At 38.3% G+C, this 24,921-nt stretch overlaps 1 protein-coding gene across 1 annotated transcript; it reads left to right on the forward strand.

Moving 5' to 3' along the window:
• The first annotated feature begins 400 nt into the window (after positions 1-400).
• On the forward strand, positions 401-1,513 carry LOC130744152 (uncharacterized). Its single transcript, XM_057596342.1, has one exon. It carries the CDS (start codon positions 401-403, stop codon positions 1,511-1,513), a length of 1,113 nt encoding a protein of 370 aa, XP_057452325.1.
• The last annotated feature ends 23,408 nt before the right edge of the window (positions 1,514-24,921 follow it).

A 24,921-nucleotide genomic window follows, 5' to 3' on the forward strand; every position in this document is an offset into this window, starting at 1 on the left:
TATATGTAATAAGAAACATTTGAATCTATTTAACATTTTAACTTATTAAAAATGGAGTACTTATGTTGTTAATTAACCATATATTTTATCCAGAAATCAAATCTTTTTAATAGGAAAAGCAATCACAATATCATTTCTTTGTTTTGACTCAAAACTTAAAACCAATCAAACTTAATCTAAAACGAAATCTTTTAAATATAGAAACACCTAAACTTAAATATCTTATCCAGAAATGAAATATTTTAAATAGGAAAAACAATCACATGGTTGTAAAAATAATAATTAGAAAATTAATATCTCAAAACTAATATGTAGAGGGTGGTGCTTCTTCTGATTTTATATATAATAACATATTAGGGTGGGCTAAGTGATAAACAAATAATCACAAATTAAAGCTTCAATGGCTTTCCTCACAGTTCCATATGCGATCCTTCCTTGTCTCGGAGAAACAGAAAATGACGCTGATCATGATGTTGATGACAACATAACCCCAGCTCGTTCCATCTTCATTGTGCACGACAACATGCAATTCGAGTGGAAGGACATTTTCAAGGGCTATGAAGGTGCCTGGTGTGTTGGTTCTTCCCGTGGTTGGCTTATGTTTTTAGACCGTGAAGGGTGTCCTTTTCTACTAAACCCATCTTCCTCCTCTTTCATTCAGTTGCCACTGTTTTCTGATGCATTCATGCACCGTGCCGGAATCATTTACTCTTGTTTTGTCCAACACTCGCTGAAAACCTTTGTGTCCAAAGCAGTGTTGATGCCTTCTTCGTCTTCTTCGCAACACACACTTGCCATATTGTTTAGTTACCCATGCAGACTTGCCATTTGCACTAACGCTTCAACATGGTTTGAACCCACCGATGCTAAGTGCTTTTATTGCGATATTGTGTCCTACAACAACAATGTCTATGCTCTTGCGGAAGATGGGTCTCTTGAACAATGGAAATTTTATGAAGGAGTTCCAACAAAGATCCTAGATTTTAAACTAACTATAGAGAAAGATGAGGAAGAAGAGAGAGAGTTCCCGAAAGACAAGTTTTCGTCGAAGATATATTTGGTGCTGTCAAAGGGAAAGTTGCTCTTGGTGAAAAGACTTATCGGAAATTTCGTTAATGCGGATGGTGAAGTGGTATATGAAGGATACAAACCACCTGGTCATGATGGTGATGTAGTTTGTCCTTACAGAACCAAACATTTTGGGGTGTATAAGCTTGACTTTATGAAGAACAAGTGGGTAAAGAAGAGTTCTTTGCATGGTCAAGTTCTGTTTCTTGGTACCAACGAGTCGACTTCAGTGTCTGCCAAAGAGTTTAAAGGATGTAAAGCAAATTCAATTTACTTCACAGACGATAGAAGTGAAGAGATGAATTTGGACTATTCATATGGTGGGCATGATTGGGGTGTTTTCAGCCTTGCAGATAGACGTGTCAAGATCCTCACTCCATTTGCATATAAGATGGATCCACCACCTATTTGGGTGGTTCCAACTTCAGATGGCTTTTATGTATAAGTTGATTATTTTGCATTGTATTATCATCTTTATCTTCTTATTTTCTAGATCTTGTTTCATTAATCCGAAGATATTCGATGTATGCAACATGTTTTGTTTATGATTGAAATTATTTACTAAATTTTGTGTAGACAAAGCAAAATTGAGATTGGTCTCCTTTGAGAGTATTTTCAACCAGATTCATTTCTATTCCTCTTAATAAATGGACAAAATAATAAGTAAAATTTACCTATGATGTTTTAAAAAATTGAAATCTTGGAATCACCACTTAATTTGTGAGGTTTTAATTGGCTTCTAGAGCCGATTCGAGGGGATGGCCATGCGTGTGGACATTTTGTTAAGTTCAAACGTAAGATACATCGTTTATCATATTTTGAATGATAACAATTTTCAAGAGTAGTATAAGTGTAACAGTTAAAAATTTCATGTGTATTACATTTCAGGAAATAACACTTATGATTCACATCTCTCACCGTCAGATGAATAATTTCAAGACAATGCTAGAAGACAATCCACACAAGAGAAGAATGGTCAAATTAAAGCTACAGGACAATTTGCACAAGCAAATGAATAAGCTCAATGAAGATTTTCATCTTCTATCTAATAGCTTACTAATGAAAGAAATGCCTAGAGAAAGAGCGTCATCTTCAAATTGGAGAAATCTCTCTCACATTCTTGAGGAGAAAGTCAAGTGTCAAGAATCACGTGATACTCTACAAAGCACTATGATCAAGGAAACAAGTACAACGTTCTCATGATCAAGTTTCTTATTTCTCTCTCACAAGGAATGGAATAAAGTGTATCATTTATGCCTACTGTGATCTACATTAGTCAGGAAACATACTTTCAAGACTATTCAATTCCAGATAAGAAGTTACAAGCGATTGGTCAAAGTTCATTGTCTAATTCAAAGTGACTAATGGAAAGTAGGAAAGAAGAAAATCTGAAGCAGAAAGATCGTCTGAAGAAAAGAGGCCTATCATATGAAGAAAGTTGCAGTGTGTGAATTGGGAGAAGTCCAGGAGAATACTTGTTCGGAGAAGTCTTGTCTAATACTTTTAAGGAAAAGTCTTGCGAATACTTGTTGGGAGAAGTCTTGTCCAATACTTGTAGAAGAAGTCGTTGATACTTGGTTAGTGAAATCTTGGTATATCCAAGGACTGGATGTAGCCTTATCGTTCCGCGGGTGAACCAGGATAAAATGCTCGTGTCTCTTGATTCCTTTCATATACTCACTCATCCGCTGCACCAAACAATCTCAGCAAAAGTCACAAAAACTCTTAATCATTTGGAAAAACCGGAGTTTTGGATGGCACAATTCAAACCCCTCTTTCTTGTCCTATTTTTAAATAACTCAATTTGTATCAGAGCTTGGTCTTTGATAACTGACACCTTAACTGATGTAGAGTAAAGATCCATGGGGGAGAATCAAAAGATAATCTATGGGGGTTCAGTTGTGCACAAAGTCTTATCTCCTGAAGGTTCAAAATGCTCAAGCAGGAAAGGCCACATTCAACCATTCCCTGTTTTAACAATAAAGTAGATGTGGAACCTCACTGTATCTGAAAGTAGTACTCCAAGGAAGTTGTTGACAATCAAGTCAAGGAAGAGCCTGACATGACAAGAAGATTCAGAGGAGACGCCATCAACAAATATTAAAGAACTCACAGCCAGATAAGCTATCAAAGTGATACTAGAGAAGGAGCAATGTTGCTCAGCCTTCGGTTACAACTGAAGAATTGGTTGAAGAAGATGAAGAAATTCAGAGGATGCTGATGATGAAGTACCACTTGATGCTGATGATGCACTATTGGAAGTGGGCGCTACAGCTCAGCTTGCTCAAGCTTTGAAAGAGCACAAAGCCCATGTTGTAGAGAAACTCTCCTCTATCAAAGAGGTTTAAGGCATGCAACTCATGAACACTCCTGGTGGAAAGAATCTTGTTCTGAGAAGTCTTTTGATCAAACCTCAAAATAGAGCCTTTATAATGTTTCGGAGAAAGACTTCATCAACCTTTGAACTCTCATATCAAGCTTCAACGTCTGATGATATCCTAACGTCTAATCAAGCATATTCATTTAGTCAAGAGCAACTTCTGAATGCCACATATTCTGAAAAGAATCCTTGTAGGCATTTGAAAAGGATGTAAGGGCAAAATTTTCATTGAGAAAAGAAATCAAGTGAGTTGTCACTTCAGAAGTCCAAATCAATGTCAGCATACGATGCATCACAAGAAGAAAAGATGGATTTTGACTACGTAAGAAAAACTACGTTAATGTGAAGGAAGTCAAGTCTGGACTCCATTACCAAAATCCTTGAAAATTAAGATCATTGATACTAAGTGGAGTCTTAGAAACCAAGGGGATGCAAAGCTGAAATGAATTGATTATTCTGAGAATTTTGCCTCATTAGCCAGTACATAGATCATTCACATCGTTTTGGAAATGATATGTCAACACTCAATCAAGCTCTACTAGAAGAGTGTCAAGAACAGAGCCATACTGAAGATGAAGTTGAACGAAGGACCACAAGTCAAGGATATCTATTTTGTTGATCCAAGAAATGCACAAGAAAGGGGGGGGGTTTGAATTGTGCCCTTCAAAAACTTTAAGATCCAAACGATAGTTGGTGACAGACGATGAACTTAATCGTTTGACGCAGCGGATAAGCATGAGTAAATGAAAGAGACAATTGAAGGTATGAAAAACGACTAGAAGGGGGGGTTGAATAGAGTTTTGAGTTTAAAAACTTTCCCCTTAAGATTTAAAGTAAATCTTTTCGGTTTATCTGAGATAGATGGTGCTGCGGATAAAGATTGAGAGAAGAGAGAAGCACACAAGTATTTTATCCTGATTCACTTGATAAATCCCTCAAGCTACTCCAGTCCACCCGTTAAGGTGATTTCTTCCTTCTTAGAATGAAGGCAATCCACTATTCAAAGTTTGTTACAACTGCACTAGCAATCTGCTCAGTGACTAACAATACAATGAACTAGTAAACACTAAGATTCACTCTCTTAGTCTTCTCAAGGATACTGACCTAACTGGTCCCTTAAGGAATCACCACTAAGATACACATACCCTAGTCTTCTTAAGGATACTGACCTACCCGGTCCCTTAAGGAAAAACAAACAACTGTTTGAGGTTGGTGTTTACAAAGGTTTGCTTCTGAATAAGCTAAGTGTAAACTAAATAAGAATAGATGAAGAAAGTGGAGACTTGAATCTTTTCTTGTATTGCAGCTCTTGGTTTCTCTCTCTTATCTTTCTTCTCTTCTTCAGTCTTAAATAGTCCAAGGTGCAAAGGATATTTCTGTTGAGAAAATGTGACCGTTGGAGGGCATTTCTGGAACTTCCATAACCTGTTGTGGATAAACCTTGGTAGGTAGGCTTGTCATAATAGTACACTGCTCTTGTACTTCTTGATAGTGACATTTGCCTTTAACCATTGACTTCTGATCTGACGACGCTTCATGTTGGAACTTGTGAAGCTTGTTGATCAGAGTCTTCACTTCTTAGCTTCTGGACCTTCAGAGCTTCTGGACCTTCAGAGCCTCTGGTCCTTCAGAGCTTCTGGACCTTCAGAGCTGGTCCTTCAGAGCTTCTGATGAATATATCTTCTGGTATCAGAATCAGAACCTGTTTGTCAAAACACTCAAGACAAACGTTAGAGTACCATAATTGTTCATCCACAAATAAATACTTATTATCATCAAAACATAGAGTTGTACCACATGACCAAATCTTGATCTTACAATCTCCCCCTTTTTGATGATGACAAAACCATGTATTTTGATGAACAACTCTAAACAAATAAACTGAATACACTCAGAGTATAAGGTATCAAAGTTAAAGCTTATCCTGATGTGTATAGTTTATCTAGCTCCTTCTGAATCCAAGACTCGAGCTTGATTCTGAGCTAAGCTCCCCCTGAATCTAAGACTTAATGAAAACATTAGTAATATCTAGATTCTGAGCTATATTGAAGTATGTGATCAGAGTTAATTGAGTCATAAGATGTATCATAACATTGAAAGAGATGACATCAATCAGAATGTATCGTCAGAGCATAGAAATTGATCACATAAGGGAGTTGTCAAGATACTATTAGTTCTCCCCCTTTTTGTCATAAGCAAAAAGAATGAAGGTGGAAAAAATAGTAAGAGCATAAGACGAAATACTCCCCCTCAGAAGGAATACCAAGGGATACTTGGCTTCTGATTAGTATATCTTCTGATGAGAGCAGAAGTGTCAAAGTCCAGAGGTTCTGGTGACATCTCCATTCTGGACAAAATTCCATCTTCAGATGCTTCAGAATGAGAAGCTATGAACTTACTCTTCTTCTGATGACGCAAGTCAGAAGTTGTAGTAGCATCTTCTGATGTTGTTGCTTCTGGTTTGTCAAGTTCTGAGTCTTTGTTTCTTTCTGAAACGGCCATGCTCATCTCTGCAAGCTTTTTCAGCTAGCTTTGACTTGTCAGAGTCAAGCTTATCATTAATTCTAACATGAATAGCGTTCAGAATATCAACAGAGGGGTTCTTATCAAAAACCAATGATTCCTTGACCAAATCTTACTCTACTGATGCCTCCAAGATCAACTTCACCTTCAGGTTCAAGTTTTAGATCTTGGGACATATGCCTTTCTACCATCATGTGTTCCCTGCATCCACTGTCCAGGTTCCATGGTTGGAGTTTCGATGGACCTATTGAGGATATCTGCAACATATATAATCTTATCCCTAGGTACCCACTTTCTGGGTCCTTTCTTGTTAGTTAGCCCAGAAGTTCTGACAACTTTGGGTCTTTCAGCAGGACAATATAAAGGAATTTGAGCATGATATTTTGACATAGAGAAAGTTCCTTTCTTAAGAGATGATGGAGCAACTTCAGAAGGTTTAGAATAACCAATGCCATATATTCCATTTCTGCTTACGCCATAGATCATTGAAGCCATTAAGCTTCTGTCTACGCTTTTAGCTAGGAATCTTTGAAAGGATTTTTCATATTTAGATTTATTCTTACTATCAAAGGCATCACAAGCAATAACTTCTTCTAACTTAATAATTTGATTTTTGAGCACAGAGTTATAGTTAACTAAAGCATGATTACTCACATTTAATTCAGAAATCTTTTTCTCATGTTCAACAGAAGTTTCAGAGGCAGCAGAGAAATTCTTTTTCAACTTTTTATGCTTAGTCAAGAGAGAGCTATATTTATCCATAATTTCAGACAAAGCATCTTTAAGTTCAGAAGTTGAGAAAGAAGCAAATACCTCATTTTCATCGTCAGAGTCTGGCTCTTCCTCTGATGAAGATTCAGCATTAGGTGCATCCTTAGACTCTACATCTTTGTTCTTGATAATTGCCATGAGGCCTTAAACAACATCTCCATCAGAGTCAACATCCTCTGACTCTGATTCATCAGAAGTGACCATGAGGCCTTTTTTTGCTTTGAAATGCCTCTTTGACTTTTTGTCCTTTGATGAGCCTTTGTATTTGCTCTGCCTGTGCTTCCAGATGCACTTGAGCTTTCTGGATATCAGGGTTACCTCATCTTCATCAGAATCTTCAGAGGTTTCTTCAGATTCTTCTACTTCAGCTTGGAGAGCTTTAGCCTTTTCAGATTTGGATTTCAAGGCTATAGACTTCTTCTTTTGATCCTGATGTTCAACACGCTTTAGTTCATGACACTTCAGTATGCTTATGAGTTCTTCCAAACTCATCTGCTCAACATCTCTTGTGAGCTCCAAGGAAGTTATCAAAGGCATCCACCTTTCAGGAAGACCTCTAAGGATCCTCATGACATGATCAGCAGTGGTGTAGCTTTTGTTGAGGGGTCTTATCCCAATGGATTCTTCAAGTTTCATTTGGAAGGATTCATACTGCCTGATCAGAGACAACGCCTTTGTCTCTTTCACCTTTTTGTTTCCTTCATGTGTCATCTTTAAGGAATCAAGGATACACTTAGCAGAATCACGATCAGTAATTTTCTCATATTCTTCATATGAAATGGCACTTTGCAGAATAGTTCTTGATCTGTGATGATCTCTGAACTCCTTCTTTTGATTTTCACTCATCTTCTCCCTTGGGAACTTTACACCATGTTCATCAATAGGAGGGGCGTATCCATCAACAACAAAATCCCAAAGATCAGGATCAAAGCCAAGAATAAAGCTTTCGATTATGTCTTTCCAGAAATATCATACAATCTTTTAACTACCTGTTAGAGACTCTGCTCCCCACCCAAACATTTGTCGTGCCAGAATAGGTGAAGGTGTGAAAAACGACTAGAAGGGGGGTTGAATAGAGTTTTGAATTTAAAAACTTTCCCCTTAAGATTTAAAGTAAATCTTTTCGGTTTATCTGAGATAGATGGTGCTGCAGATAAAGATTGAGAGAAAAGAGAAGCACACAAGTATTTTATCCTTGTTCACTTGATAAATCCCTCAAGCTAATCCAGTCCACCCATTAAGATGATTTCTTCCTTCTTAGAATGAAGGCAATCCACTATTCAGAGTTTGTTACAACTGCACTAGCAACCTGCTCAGTGACTAACAATACAATGAACTAGTAAGCACTAAGATTCACTCTCTTAGTCTTCTCAAGGATACTGACCTAACTGGTCCCTTAAGGAATCACCACTAAGATACACAGATCCTAGTCTTCTTAAGGATACTGACCTACCCGGTCCCTTAAGGAAAAACAAACAACTGTTTGAGGTTGGTGTTTACAAAGGTTTGCTTCTGAATAAGCTAAGTGTAAACTAAATAAGAACAGATGAAGAAAGTGGAGGCTTGAATCTTTTCTTGTATTGCAGCTCTTGTTTTCTCTCTATTATCTTTCTTATTATCTTTAGCCTTAAATAGTCCCAGGTGCAAAGGATATTTCTGTTGAGAAAATGTGACCGTTGGAGGGCATTTCTGGAACTTCCAGAACCTGCTGTGGCTGAACCTTGGTAGGTAGGCTTGTCATAATAGTACACTTCTCTTGTACTTCTTGATAGTGAAAAACGATAGAAAGGGGGGGTTTGAATAGTGTTTTCAATCTAAAACCTTTCTCACTTGAGATTTTAACAAATCTCTTCAAACACCAAAGATAAAAGTGCTAAGATAAGAGTTAAGAATAACACACAAGGATTTTATCCTGGTTCACTTGATAAACAATAGAAAAGGGGGGTTTGAATAGCGTTTTCAATCTAAAACCTTTCTCACTTGAGATTTTAACAAATCTCTTCAAACACAAAAGATAAAAGTGCTAAGATAAGAGTTAAGAAAAGCACACAAGGATTTTATCCTGGTTCACTTGATAAATCCCTCAAGCTAATCCAATCCACCCGTTAAGGTGATTTCTTCCTTCTTAGAATGAAGGCAATCCACTAATCAGAGTTTGTTACAACTGCACTTGCTACCTGCAAAGTGACTAACAATACACTGACTTAGCTATCACTAAGATTCACTCTCTTAGTCTTCTCTAGGATCCGATCAACCTTGATCACCTAAAGGTAAATCAAACAACTGTTTGAAGGTTTTGGGTTTACAAAGAAATGCTTCTTAGAAAGCTAATAGTAAACACACTTAGTTCTATTTGAAGAAAGATTGCTAAGAGAATATTTGAATATAGCTTGCGCGTGAACAAGTTTCTTAGGCGGCATCTTTCAATCTTCAGCCTCTTTAAATACTCCAAGGATTAGGGTTTGGACGTTGCATGGAGATGCTACCGTTGGAGGGCAGATCTTGGATTTCCAGGTTCTGCTGTGGCTGAATCAGATAGGTAAGGTCGTCAGGAATGGTACAATTGCTTTTGTACTTTGGATAGCGACATGACCTATATCCTTGTTGACTTCTGATCAGAGTGATGCTTCATATTGGAACTTGTGAAGCTTGGAGATCAGAGTCAGGAGGAAGCTTGGATCCTTTGACCTTTGTACCTTCTGCTTCAGGACTCAGAGGTGAAATACATGGTCTTCAGAGCCAGCTTATTCTTGGACTTCAGAATCTTCACTACTTAGCTTATGGACCTTCAGAGCTTCTGATCCTTCAGAGTGTCTGACCGTTCAGAGCGTCTGATCCTTCAGAGCTTCTAGTGAACTGAATCCATATCAGACCTTTATAATCTTCAGATCTTCTGAAACTTGATCTACTGTTCAGATGAACATAGTATGTGCGAAAGCGTTGCAGAGGTTACTCTTTGAGCATTGTGCTTCTGAATTATGTGATATAGAGCCAGAGTCATGGCCTGTCATTAGAACACTCAGAAAACAACGTTAGAGTACCATAATTGTTCAAACTTAATAGTTAACTTGTAATCATCAAAACATAGAGTTGTACTACTAGATCAGAACTTATTCTTACAATCTCCCCCTTTTTGATGATGACAAAACCAAGTATTTTGATGAACAATTCTTAAACAATAAACTGAATTCACTCAGAGTTTAGAGAATAGGAGTAAACTTATCCTGAGGTGAATGGTTTATGTTGCTCATTCTGAATCCAAGTCGCAGCTCGATTCTGTGCTTAGCTCCCATTGAATCTAAGACTTAATGAAAACATTAGTAATATCTAGATTCTGAGCTAAATAATAGAAAAGTTTAGAGTGACAATTTATGACATAGATAATATGTGAATATCATAGCGCATAAATATTCAGAGTCAGGAGCAAGGTAAAATCATCAGAGTCAACCAATATAGCTTATGATCACTTCAGAAGAAGTGAAAATGTATTCCTTGCACATGCCCACGGACAGATCTATGGTCATAAAGAGTGGAACTCTTAATTTCTCCAAAAGAAAAAGAAATCACACTAACTGTAACACCTCGATTTCCGAGTGTCACTTTAGTAACTCAAAAATAAAATAAAGCGGAAAAGCAGGTATATTTTTTTCGATATTTGTTTTAAGTAAAAAAAAGACTTGACGAATTAAAGACTCAACCCAATCGCGATTAACAACGACTAATATACAGTATAAGTACAGCCCTCGCTGCAACTAAAAACATCGTCACGATAGTCCTCAAGTGACGGAAAGTAACCTCAAATAACTAAAAGTAGTGCCCGTAGGCAAATAAGTGTGACCCATAGTCAGAGTCATAAGTTGTATAGATACAGTAATCCAAGAAAGTAAGTCAGCCCAGAACGGCTTTCAAAAGACCTCCTACGTCCGAAAAACTCCCTGTGATCCTCATGGAAGAGAACCACACAAAAAGCTAATAGTCGGGGACCTACCCTGCCCCAAAATAAGAAATGACATTCAGAGCTATGACAACCACACCCGATGTACTACACCCCTAACATCGACCCTCATCTGATCCTGCATGATGTCCGGGTCCACGTCGAAGGCTCAGTAGTAGTCATTTCGCTCCGGGTCCTCCCCGAACGACGAACCATCTCGAATAGGCTGTTGAACGTCTGGCAGCAGGCCGACCGCCCAAACACAAACATGAACACAAAGCCAAGGCGCGAGGGTCAACTCACAGAATATAATAGATAATACAAGCAACATGTGAAGAATAAGGGGGTATATATATATGTTGTATATATACATATAACTTATGTATTGCCTACCCTAAGGTATATACATAGCATATTTATCAACATCAAGTCATCAAGATATATAACGATGTTTATCAACATCAAATCACAAATGACAATTGGATCTTCAACACATCAACAAATATAGTTAGGTGCATGGCGTGCCAATGCAATGTCATGCTCAAAAGATGATCCGGATAAAATATCACCATCTCGATGGATGGGACGAGCCAAGCATCTCGCTCCGCTAAAGCATCTCGCTCTTATGAAGCATCTCGCTTCTGTAAAGCATCTCGCTCCTGTAAAGCATCTCGCTTTTATAAAGCATCTCGCTTTTATGAAGCATCTCGCTCCGATGAAGTCCGATCTGAGATCGTCCTTCGGAAAGCAGCACACTTTCCAAGAAATGTATGCATGAATGCAATATGGTTAGCCAAACAACGAAACGTCCTCACCAAGGTACGCGTGTCTAGCTAGAGTACATTGTCTCTACAATACCCTAAGGTAAACAAGGAAGTGCTAGTCACACTTGGTAACTTTCCTAGTCACTCTGGCTCACCGTCTCAATGGCCAACCAAACTGCTCCACGAGCAAAAGAATGCATCTCGCACTGAGTGACCTTTCAAGTTACCCTGGCTCACCATCTCGATGGCCAAACAACTCATCAACAATTAGAGAGAATGCTGCTCGCATTCTGTGACTTCTCGTCACAACAGCTCATCATCTTGAAGACTGAACCAAATGCTCAAGGAGCAAGGAGTGTCATCCACACTCAGTGACTGTCCGAGTCACAATGCTAGGATCGCCGACACTTCCCGTTTTCAAACTTATTTCAGATCCTAAGTCTTTCCCAAGAAATTGTTATTACTATTTGAAGATGTTCTATCTTTGGTTAATGCATTATGAATTTCATTTATGAGGTCAAGTTTCGTTTCTCTTTTGTTCCAAAACTCTATAAGTAAAAAGATCCCAATAAACCCAAGTAATTCCCCGGGAATGCCTCGATCCTAAAATAACTATGGCTTAGACCTCCTGTCAAAGCCTGCCTAACATTTCCCAAACCTCGTCATTAGCATGGCATAACATCACGTTTTCCCCACACTCCGAAATCATATAATCAAGTACTATCTCAAATCAGTACAATTCAATAGAGCATATACACAACATCATAAACTCAGCAGAAATAATGACATATAGCTCAGTTCAATACCAATATCAATATATCAATAACTCAGTGTGGAAATCATAAGACGGAAGCCAGTAAACGGCCGAAGCCTCTCAGAAAACGGATACACACGTCTCATATAAGTTCACTCGGCCGAAGCCTCCAGAAAACATTTTTCAGTTCAAAACGATAAACAACATTCAATACAATCTTCAATATCAAGAAATATTCAAGTCGAAGTTATCGACGCCTATAATACAAATAGCTAGTAAGTAAGTTGCCCTAACCTCGAGTTGTTCTAGTCTCGCGGTGCAGGTCTCGCTCACAAGCTTGCTCAGTCAAGCCCAAGGTTTCCACAAACGAACCTTAGACCAAAATCACATAATTCAATCACAATGAGTCAGAAACTCAGCAAACAATACGTACTAGGGTTACACGAAACATTACAAACTCTGAAGTACGACAATCTAACGCGATAGGACAAGTTTTCGAAAAATGAATTTTTCCTCCCCCCTAGGGTAGCTCTCGGCCACTTTTCACAATTAGGAGGGCCGATTTTTCTTCGATCAAACTTGGTTCCTAGGTTATCATTAGTCGTAACTAAGACGGTTCTAAGCTCAGAAAAATTTTCGGATAAAAAACTGTCACAGGGGTATTTTGGTCATTATTTTCAGCTCAGAATTTCAAAATTGGAATTTCGAAAAACAAATTGGATGGGGACGTTACCAACGACGTTTATGACGACTAATCCTACTAGCGTTAAGCTAAGTCGTGAGTTTTCAGCTTAAAGGTTGCAACTTTGCTTAAAAATGGGTATTTCTCATAGAAATTGATTCCAGCGGCAATTCGGCGAGATTCAGCAGAAAACAACCGGATATTCATGCTCTAGAGCACGTAGGAAATAAGTTTAGACACTGAAATCAACTTATTTGGACAGTTTTACAAAAAGCTCAAAACTTTGAGCACAGAAAGATATAGAAGAAGTCGACAGAAACGACGATCAGAAGTGAGATATGGGATTCCTACCTCGAGGTCTTCGATTATCAACGATCTGTGCAGCAAACGGGCAAGAATCAGCGAAAATCACTTCCTCCCTCCTTCCTTGGCTTGCTCGCGGTTTTGAGAAAGAAAATGGTGGGTTTTTGGAAAAATTTTCATTTTCCCGCTATTTATAGGTTTTGGAAAATTTGGAAAAATGAAAATTTCGCGATTCCGATTTTTCCTGCGTAATCCTCGGAGAATTCTAAGATAGGTTCTGGCGACAGAATTCCAGAACTCAAAACAGGTTTCTTGGAATTTAATCAAACGATTCAAAGTCGGTGTAAATTTATTTTACCCGAAAAACTACTTTTTGCAGTGAATGTCGAATGAGAAAACTTCCTTTTGAAGAAAGATTGGAAATATCGAGAGAAATAGGCGTACGCGTGTGGAATCTTCGTTTGAAGCTCCGAATAGAAAAAGTCTTCATCGTCCGCTGATTTTAGGGTTTTTGAACTATCAGGGTTTCGGTTTCGGCAAACTTCCGAGTATTGGAATTTGACGTTCATACATTCCAGGGTTTCGTATCGAAACGCTCGTTTATATACGAATAAGAGAAGTTCTAACATTTCTCTGAAGATTTTTGGAATTAGTTTCCGTCGTGTCTAAAAATGTAAATTAGCTATTTACTGGCGTTCTTGACATAGGTTTAAGCGAATACTAATCGTGTTATAACTTTTATCGACTTTGATACAATCCTTAGCTTTTTCCTGAACTTTATCCTTCACAAATGTACTCCATTCCATAAACACTTGTTTAGGTTTTCCTTCACGTTACATTAAATTAATCGTGAAAAGGAATTTTATTCGATTTATTCCAAACTTAAAAACTTGGGTCTCACACTAACACAGCTTACACATCAAAAAACTGGTTATTTACTCCCCCTTTTTGTCATAAGCAAAAAGCATGGGGTGTGAAAAACTTAGCTTGAAGTACAAGGTACTCCCCCTTAGAGAAGGTCTAAGTTTAAAAAGATGGAGAAAAGAAAGAAAAAAAATAAAAAAGATTAAGGAAAATGTTTGTAATTAATGCATATGCAGAAGATTAAATGAATGAGTGGAACGTTTACCACCGGCCAAGGAGTTAAGGTAAACATATGTTACCAATAAATAATCCTCGAGAAACTGCTTCAGCATTAACTCTTGGAGACTGAACTTAGCTTATAAATAGCGGTTAAAGTAGATCATTCTTCACATCTCGTTTTCACTTGAATTCAACATTCCAATGGAATCCTTTGTAGCGTGCATCGAGCAATTGTGGAAGAAGGCCTTTGATGAAGATCTCTTCATCAATGTGTGTTATCCAGAGGAACCAAGCGTCTATAGTCTGACAAACCGGCTATTAGGCATGAGCCTGAGTCCAGAAATGGACAACATCCTCTGAGACTTCCTCAGATTCGTGGAGGAAATGCAAGTATTCTTCCAGAAGGAGCTGGAGCTATATGAGGAGATCAGAGCAACAGAGCCGTCTCTGGAGACGGTGGCGGAGGGTCCTGAGAGGCAGGAGCTGCGACATAGCTTAGTTATCTTAGAGCATAGGCAGGATCGTCTGGAGCTTGAGAAAGCAGCGATGTGTAGGCAATGTAGGGTATTGAGGAAAAATCCTCCTTTTTAAATGTAACAATGCATGTATGAATTATCTTATTAATAAAAGAACGTGTTTGTTGATTAATGATTATGAGAGAAAACGAGTAATGATGAACAGGTAAATATGCAAGCATATAGAAAGAAAAACGATAATAGAATAAAAGAAACATAGTTAAAAAAGAAAAACATATAACATAGATAAAGAAAAACAGAGGAAAATAGAGTTCCTAAAGTCTAAGGTTTAGGTGTCCTCCTCAGAAGTTCTGTGCACATTTCTTTCAGACTTTGAAGAAGAACTTCATGAGAATCAAGTCTTTGTTCAATAAGATCAATTCTTGCATCTGACTGAGGTTGAGCAGACGTTTCAGCTTGATCAGAGTGAGGAACTTGAGCAGATGTGGAGGCAATATCAGTAACTAGAACAATTCTAAGTGCTTGAATTCTAAGTGCTTGATTTCTTAGTGCCTCGCAGATATATTGGTCTCAGGGTTTTGATGAAAGGTTTCAGTCTCAGGGTTTTGTGATTTGTGTGGGGAATGGTTTGAGACTGACTCATCATTCTCTTGAAGAGGAGAATGAGGAGGAGGAGGTGGAGGAGGCATAGCGGTTAGAGGGACCGCTTGGATTGGAGAATCCGGAGCAACCAGAGGTTCTGGCCTGGGTCCAGAGTGGAAGTTTGGACTTGGAACATTTAGAAAATGTTCAGGAATTTATGAAACTCTTTCTCTGGCAAGTTGAAAGAATTGGCGAGAGGCTTCAGATTTATTGGAAGGAGAAGAAAAAAGAACATTGGTACGAAAAGAAATAGTGGACAAGGAGAGAGATCTTCTCTTTCAGAGGGTTCCTCATTGGAGTGATCAGAGGGTTGAGGCTCAGAGTTGGATTTTTCAGGGTTTGATATCTCTTGAGCTTGTGTCTCAGAAATTATTGGTTCAGAGGATTGTGGATTGTATGGAAGAATAATGGGTGTTGTGGAGGCAGAGGGTTTGCCTGCTTGAAGCATTTTCCAGAGGGGTTCTTCCTCAATGGAAGGTTGGAAGAATGAGGCCCTAGGAGGTGAAGGGTGAGAGGTTGGTTGATTAACTGGTGTAGGTTCAGGGTTGGTTTCATCATGAATTGCATCAAGCAAATTTAAATCATCATCTGAAAGAACAACAAACTTACTTGAAGCTCTAGCTGCAGATCTTGTGATTCTGGTAGAAGGTGCAGTTCTAGCAAGCTCCTGCGTTTGTTGCAGATGAGTGACTTGAGTTGCAATCCTGACCTTCTTTGCCTTCTTCTGAGGCGGTGGTTCATCATCATCGTCGTCATCACCATCAGAGGGATCCTGCTCCTCAGAGGCTTCAACTTGCTTTCTCTTAGTCTTCCTTTTCCTGGGAGACTCAAAGTCTAGAGGATCTTGAAGATTTCTGAAGAATTCATCCACATCAATCTCATAGCCTTGCTGCTTCAGATCATCAAGGTAGATTCTGATTGCCTCTGGATCATCTGCCTTGGACCAGAGAGGGTAGTCCTTCAGATGGGTTCTTCTTCTTGGTCTGCCAAACGGTATGTATTTGATTGCAGACTTGGGGGAAGCAGTAGTTCTTGACTTCTTGATGCAATCCTTCATATAGGAGAAGAGAAAGTAGGGCAGGCAGACTTTGCGGTGCTCCTTGATAAAGAAGAGCAACACCTTCTGGGTGAAGTTGATGTAATCTGGAGAGCTTCCCTTCGGCCTTTGATTTATGCAGTTTAGCAAAATCTTGTGCCAGATTCTCAAATCAGGATGAAGGCCCTTGGTCTTGCAGTCACTTTTTCCTGGCTTCCATGTAGAGTAAAGAGCCATGTTGAACTTCTCCTTGGTTCTTGGTTTGACTTTTGATTCCTGCAACTAGAATCTGTAGCCATTGCTTGTCTCTGCACCCAGAAGCCTTACAAACGACTTCTCAGAAATGATGATCCTCTTTCCCAGAACAAACAACACCACTTGATGCTCATTGCAGTCAGCGTGCTTCCAGAAATCCTTCACGAGTTTATCATAAACTGGACCATGGAGTCTTTGAAAATACCCTTCCTAGCCTTGAGCTTGAGCTTCAGGACGAAGATCGACCTCATTATCAGCAATCTTGTCGAGGTCAAATCTCCATTCAGTAAGAACTTGGAGATCTTCTGGAGGAAAAACGCAGGTAACTGCACATCTTCTCTGAGATAGGGGAACAACCTCTTCAGCATCTTGGACTTGTGCTTGAGCACCTTCTGTCGATCTAGGACGCAGAACAGGACCCACTTGCTCTGTTGGAAGACCCACAACCATTCTAGGAAATACTCTTCCATCGGCGAAATCAGACCTTTCACCGGAGTTAGCTCTTTCAGAATTCGCCATTGTTGGAGGTAGGAGGTTTGGGTAGAAGAGGGATGAACGAGAGAGAGAGAGAGAATTGGAGATAAGGGTTTTTGCAACCAGGAGAGAGAAGCAAATAACACAAGTGATGGAGAACGTGTGTGCGTAGTGGTTTTAGAAAGTAACCGTTGTTGATTGTAAAACAAAAGTAAAATCAACGGTTGAAAATTAAAGACATCATTATGAAAAGTTAATACACAAAAACGCGGTGGAGAATAAGCACATCTACACTCATTACAACAGATTATCCGAAGGGCACAAGGAACGAGGCATTACAATGAACTGACACATGTTTACTGTCTTGTCTCAGAGTAAGTACCGATGGGTACTCATCTTCTGATGAGGAAGCATCATAGCCAAAGGTTCTGATCCATCTTTATACTGGACAAAAGTCCATATTCAGATTTTCAGTATAAAATTAAATCTATCTTCTGCTAAGGGCTTTGTAAAGATATATGCCCATTGATGGTCTGTATCAACAAACTTCAGAAGAAGCACGCCCTTTAGAACATAATCTCTTATAAAGTGATACTTTACCTCAATATGTTTTGCCTTGAGTGTAAGATTCGATTCTTACTGAGTGAGATTGCAGCAGTGTTATCACAATAAATTGGAATGTTGTTCTCAAGGATTTGATAATCCTCTAGCTGATGTTTCATCTAGATCATCTCAGTGCTGCAAATAGCTGCTGAGATATATTCTGCCTCTGCAGTGGATAGTGCAATAGTAGACTGCCTCTTGCTTGCCCATGAGACTAAGTTACTTCCCAGAAATTGACAATTTCCAGAAGTACTCTTTCCTTCAGTTTTATCTCCAGCATAATCTGCATCATAGTATCCTGAAAGCTTATACTCTGATGTTTTCTTATACATCAAGCCAAGGTTAGTGGTACCTTTCAGATATCTGAGAATTCTCTTAACAGCAGTTAAGTGAGTTTCTCTAGGATCTGATTGGAATCGAGCACATAAATGTACACTAAACAGAATATCATGCCTAGATGCAGTTAAGTATAGAAGTGAACCTATCATTCCACGATAGAGCTTCTGACATACTTTTCCACTGGCATCTTCTTTCTCCATAATACATGTAGGATGCATAGGAGTCTTAGCAATTATTGATTCTGTCATATTGAACTTCTTCAGAAGTTCCTTTGTGTACTTGCTCTGATGAATGTAAGTAGCTTCTGGTTTTTGATCAACTTGTATTCCCAGAAAGTACTTGAGTTCTCCCATGATACTCATTTCAAATTCAACCTGCATCATCTCAGAAAATTCCTTGCAGAGAGATGGATTACCATATCCAAATATAATATCATCAACATAAATTTGCACAATTAAGATATCATCTTTGTAAGTTTTACAAAAGAGAGTTGTATCTACTTTACCCCTTACAAACTCATTTTCCAGAAGGAATGAGCTAAGTCTCTTATACCATGCTCTGGGAGCTTGCTTCAGACCATAGAGAGATTTCTTCAATTTGAAAACATGGTCAGGGTTCTTCTCATCTTCAAAACCAGGAGGTTGGTGCACATATACTTCGTCTGAGATGTATCCATTCAGGAAGACACTCTTAACATCCATCTGATGAAGAATTATGTTGTGATTTACTGAGAATGAGATCAGCAGTCTGATAGCTTCCAATCTTGCGACTGGAGCAAATGTTTCAGTATAATCTATTCCTTCTTGCTGACTGTAGCCTTGAGCAACTAGCCTTACCTTGTGTGAACACCAAATTTTGCCCCCCTTATTATTATTAGTATTAAACAAAAAAAAGCAAAAAAACATAAAACATAAAAAATACATTCAATTCTTTAATATGAAGATAAGTTTGTTACATGTTAAGATAAATCAGAAACTAGAAGGAGGAAGGATAGAAAGTCACGAAACTGATTAAAGAAAAGCAAAAGAAAGAAGGAAGTTAGGAAACGTAGGATGGAAGGAAGTAAATGTTTCAAAACAGGGGAAATAAACATGGCCGTGGCGGTGGCATGTGGTAGAAAAAGAGAAGATGGTGTGAAAAATTGACAATGCAGAAGATAATGCTACTTCCCAAGGGCTCACCATGAATAAGTTGTGTGGTTAATTTAATTTTGACCTTCTTCTGACAGTACAAAAGGATAAGAAACCACAAAAAGTAAGAGGAGTTAAGGGTGCAGAGCCGCAATTTTAGAATTTTTAGGAATGATTACACAGCTTGCTTAGGGAAATTTATTGTCAGAGATTACACAGCAGGACTCACCAGCTTGAGGCAAATTGTTTACCGCCCCCAACCTCTATAAAAGGGGTGAAATTATGCAGTAGAAGAAAAAAGAAAAAGAGAAAGAAAAGAAAAAACAGAGGAAGAAGAGAAAAACCGAGTGTGAAAGCAGAGTATAAAAACAAGAGTGCAAATACCTTGGATTGGTGATCATCTCTTGATCATTAATTCTCAATAGTGACAAATAGCAACCAGAATAACTAGGAGCATACACAAGAGAGGAGGCACGCACAGGGCTGAAGAGAAGGAGTGAAAGAAAATTAGCTTCATCCAAGTAAACATACTTTTTCCCTTTTAATTCTTGCTTAGCCAAATGAATTTCATATGCTTTTAAACCAGTTTGAAAGATGACAAAATTGAACTGAAATGCTGCTTAGAATCAAAAATAATTCTATTCAATAGTTCAATGCAATTTACATAATTAGGTAGGAAAATGAACAAGAGTAATCATGTGGAAGATACTCTCCATTTTTCCCTTTATAACAATTCATACTTCTGTCTCTCTTTTCCAATGTTTGGCTTAGGTGAACTATCATTGTGTCCCTGTAATCATATCCCTGTAATCATATCCCTGTAAGCATAGAGGTTTTAAAATCACCATCATCAAAAGGAACATAAAGCATGTAAAAAACAGAATGAATTTTAGAGTAGTATTGAAAGGAATAAAAATTCAGGTTTAATTTTAGAGTTAGTGGTTAAAAGACAAGGTCTGGCCCATGCGCTTTTCATCTGGTTTTATTTATTCTTCTTTCTACCATGATAGTAATTAGTTCATTGCTGGCTAGTTACTTTTGGCATAAGTGAAGTACAAAGATATATGTTGTGTGTTGCGGAATGTCTAACTGATACATGTTATGAGTACTAATAATTTGTTCAAAGTCAAATACAGTAATGGAATGACATTTCTATCCTTTACTTTGACTACCCATTTGGTAGCATGATTTTTAAATGTAAATAAACAATACTCCAAAAATGCATTTTTGGTAATAGAATAGCATTTCTATCATTTACCTAGACTACCCATTTGGTAGCATGAATAATTAAATTTTTAAGATTAATTACGGTAATGGAATAGCATTTCTATCCTTTACCTTGAGTACCCGCTCGGTAGCGTACACTTTTTTTAATTTGAAAGCCGTGTAAAGAACTTCAAATCCTCAAAATCATTTCGAGCTTCAATACCTTGAAACAAACTTTTTTTCCTTAATCAAATCAAGTCAAGAATCAAGTTTCAATCAAATTTACAAAACATATAAAAACAAAAAAATCAATCTTTCCAAAGAACTACGTGGCTTTGATTTCTCCATTGCACTTTGGGGATACGTAGGAGCAGGCATCTACAACTGTCAAGCTAAAATTCTAAATAACTCTTTTTTCAATTAATTAAATCAAAACACACAAAAATCAAATAGTACTAAAATCAAAAACATTTTTCTTTTGGGGTGAAACAAATATTTAGAAAGCTGACTTAATTTTGCACAATTAATTAGAGGTAACCGTTTTATAAACGGGCGCTGTGGGGTGCTAATACCTTCCCTGCGCGTAATAGACTCCCGGATCTAGATTTGGTTTCGAAGACCATTTTCTTTATGGGTTTTCTGATGTTTTCCCATTTTAAAAAATATTGGTGGCGACTCTTCTGTTTTACACTTCTTTGTGCGCCGTCCCACCGCGACCCCGGTTGCGACACCTTGTCTCTGACTACATCTCCTTTTTCATTCGGGTTGTTTTTGAAGACCCATTTGGTTCCAATGATGTGAGCGCCTTGAGGTTTCTTGACAAGGTTCCAAACATCATTCTTGGATAATTGATTCAATTCTTCCGCCATTGCCAGAATCCCGTCTTTGTCTTGAAGAGCTTCATCAATTGATTTTGGTTCAATTAAGGATACCAATCCCTTCAAACTAAGTAGAGTCTCTTCAGAGGGTCTGAATGCTTATCTGGTTCTGACTGGTTCATCTTTGTTTCCCAGAATCAACTCCTTAGGGTGAGAGGCAACAATTCTGCTCTTCCTCTAAGGTTGTGAATCAGAAGGACCAACTTCCTCTGGAGAGTCTTCCTCTGGCTCAGCTTCCTCTGGAGCTTTGCCTTTGTCAGAAACATTAATACTCATATCTGCAAACTTTTCAACTAGCTTTGACTGATCAGAGTCAAGCTTATCATCAAATCTAACATGAATAGATTCTTCAATAGTTTTAGCATTAGTATTATAAATTCTAAAGCCTTTAGAACGTTCAGAGTAACCAAGTAATAGACATTTAGTAGATTTAGAATCAAACGTATGTAATCTATCCTTAGTATTCAGAGCATAGAAAACGCAACCAAAAGGATGAAAGTAAGAAATGTTGGGTTTTACTTTCTTCCACAATTCATAAGGATTCTTATTCAGAATTGGTCTGATAGAGATCCTGTTCTGAATGTAACATGCTGTGTTTACTGCCTCAACCCAGAAGTGCTTTGCCATGTCAGTTTCTTGAAGCATGGTTCTAGCCATCTCTTGAAGAGTTCTATTCTTCCTCTCAACAACACCATTCTGTTGAGGAGTTCTAGGACAAGAGAAATCATGTGCAATTCCATAGGAATCAAACAGACTCTTAAACTTGTCATGTAAGATCAAGGTTTGATCAGTGGTTGCATCTCTATGTTTTGATGATTACAATTAAGGTTTGTGATGATGAACAATTGTGGTACCCTAACGTTTGTCGTTTTAGGTTGTGACAAACAGGTTTTGAATCTGACCCAAGCCTATTCGTTCAGAATAAGAAGAACCAAGGGTTACTAAAAAGAGAGCTATTTAATCTACCATGTTCGTTCTGAACAGTGGCAAATACTTCAGAAGCTCTGAAGATGGAAGCTCTCAAGAAGTTCTGAAGACTCAAGTCAGAAGTTCTGAAGACCAGATGTTCCAGTGGAACGGTCCAGAAGCAGAAGACTCAAGTTCTGAAGAATTACAAGAAGTTGGTTCTGAAGACCCAAGCTATTCTAGCTCTGACGATCAGAAGTTCTGAGGAACTTGCTCAGAAGCAGAAGTTGCATGGTCAGAAGAATCCAGGCTTCAATCTGACGATGATCAGAAGCTTCACCAACGTTCATCTGAAGCTCCTTGATCTCAAGTCAACTGGTGAAAGGACAGGTCGCTTTCACAGTACAACGTCGTACATGTCTCAGTCTGTCCGCCACCTACTTTGTACAGCCTAGCAGTCTGATATCACAGAATTGCCACTCCAACGGATAAAACCCTAGCAACGGCTACATCACAAGTCTTGGAGTATATAAAGGCTGAAGAAAGAAGAAAGAAGTAAAGAAACTTTGCTGAAAATATTCAACACTTTCGAACCATTCTCTTAGCATTATTTCTTCACTGTTCTAAAACATCTGAGTTTACTATTCGCTTGTTAGAAGCACTTATTGTAAACCCGAAACCTTTTACATTATATTGTAAAGTTCATCAAGAGACCAAGGTTGGTCGGATCTTGAGAGGACTGAATCAAGGCTGATTCAGTATTTGGCTAGTCTTAAGAGGATCGGTAGATCAGCTTCTTAAGAGGATACTAGTGTGAAAATCAGTGTATTGTTAGTCACTTAGCAGGTTGCAAAGTGCAGTTGTAACACTCATTGATTTTAGTGGATTGCCTTCATCAGAAGAAGGAAGAAATCACCTTCACAGGTGGACTGGATTAGCTTGAGCTTTTATCTCAAGTGAACCAGGATAAAATACTTGCGTGCTTTACTTCCTATCATTCAGCACTTAGTTTTTATCTTTGAGTTTAGAAAAAGCTCAAAAATATACCCGTGATTGAAAAACTCTATTCAAACCCCCCCCCCCCTTTCTAGTGTTTTTCGCACCTTCATGTCATTCTCAAACTCTCCACCATGATCACTTATGACACGCATAATCCTGCAAGCCTTCTCGTTTTGCACTTGGGCAATAAAGGTAGAGAACACAGAATGAAACTCATCCTTGCGGGATAGAAATTTTACCCATGTCCAGCGGCTATATTCGTCAACAATGACCATCCCATATCTCTTGCCACCTAGAGACTCAGTTTTCACTGGTCCAAAAAGGTCGATATGTAGAAGTTCCAACAGCCTTGAGGTGGAAACAACATTCTTTGCCTTGAAAGGGACTTTTGTAAATTTGCCTTTCTGACATGCTTCACAAAGAGCATATGAAGAGAACTTCAGAGTGGGTAAACCCCTGACAAGGTCAAGCTTACTCAGCTGAGAGATCTTTCTCATACTGGCATGCCCTAACTGTCTATGCCATACCAATTGCTCTTCATTAACAGAAAGAAGGCACTTTACTTTCTGAGTTTCCAACTCAAATAATCTGATCTTATAGGTGTTGTTCCTCCTCTTGCTATTAAACAGAACAGAGCCATCGATCGGACTTACAGCCCTGCAAGACTTTTGATTGAAGATTATATCATAACCCTTGTCAGCTAATTGACTTATAGACAATAAGTTATGATTTAAGCCATCTACCAACAGAGCATTATCAATGCATGGACTATTATCAATACTAATAGTACCAGAACCAACAATTTTACCCTTTTTCATTACCACCAAAGCCAACTTCGCCTCCAGGCTTAAGTTTTAGCTCTTGGAACATATGCCTTTCTCCCGTCAAGTGACGCGAGCATCCTTTGTCCAGATACCATGATTGGTGTTTCAGTGGAGCGATCAAGGATATCTGCAACATAGATAATCTTATCCTTAGGTACCCATTTTCTCGGTCCTTTCTTATTAGTTACCCCAGAGGTTCTGATGACCTTGGGTTTCTCAACATGATAACGTAAAGGGATTTGAGCATGACATTTAAGCATAGAAGGAGTTCCCTTTTTACGAGAGGGTTTAGCAACTTTAAAAGGCAATGATTCAGACAAAATAGTACCAGAGGGTACAAAATGTTCATACAGAGGTTTGGCCTTAGGCATAAGAGGCTCATTTCTACTGGGTCAAGAATAGCCAATGCCACACATTCTATTTCTACTTACGTCATAGATCATTGAAGCCATCAAGCTTCTATCTACGCTTTTAGCTAGGAATCTTTGAAATGATTTTTCATATTTAGATTCATTCTTTATATCAGAGGCATCACAAGCAACAACTTCTTCTAACTTAAGGATCTGGTTTTTAAGCACAGAGTTAGAATTAACTAAAGCATGATTATTTTCTTTCAGCTCATAAATAATTTTATCATGTTCAGCAGAAGTCTTAGAGACAGCAGAAAAATCCTTTTTCAACTTTTTATACTTAGTCAAGAGAGAGTTATATTTATCCATGATATCAGACAAAGCACATTTAAGTTCAGAGATTGAGAAGGAAGCGAATACCTCATTTTCATCGTTAGAGTCTGGATCTTCCTCTGATGCTGATTCAGAGTTAGTTGCTTCTTTTGACTTTGCTTCTTTGTTCTTGACAATAGCCATGAGTCCTTCAACAACTTCTCCATCA

This window comes from Lotus japonicus, chromosome 3 (genome assembly GCF_012489685.1).
Source record: "Lotus japonicus ecotype B-129 chromosome 3, LjGifu_v1.2".
Lineage (NCBI taxonomy): Eukaryota > Viridiplantae > Streptophyta > Magnoliopsida > Fabales > Fabaceae > Lotus > Lotus japonicus.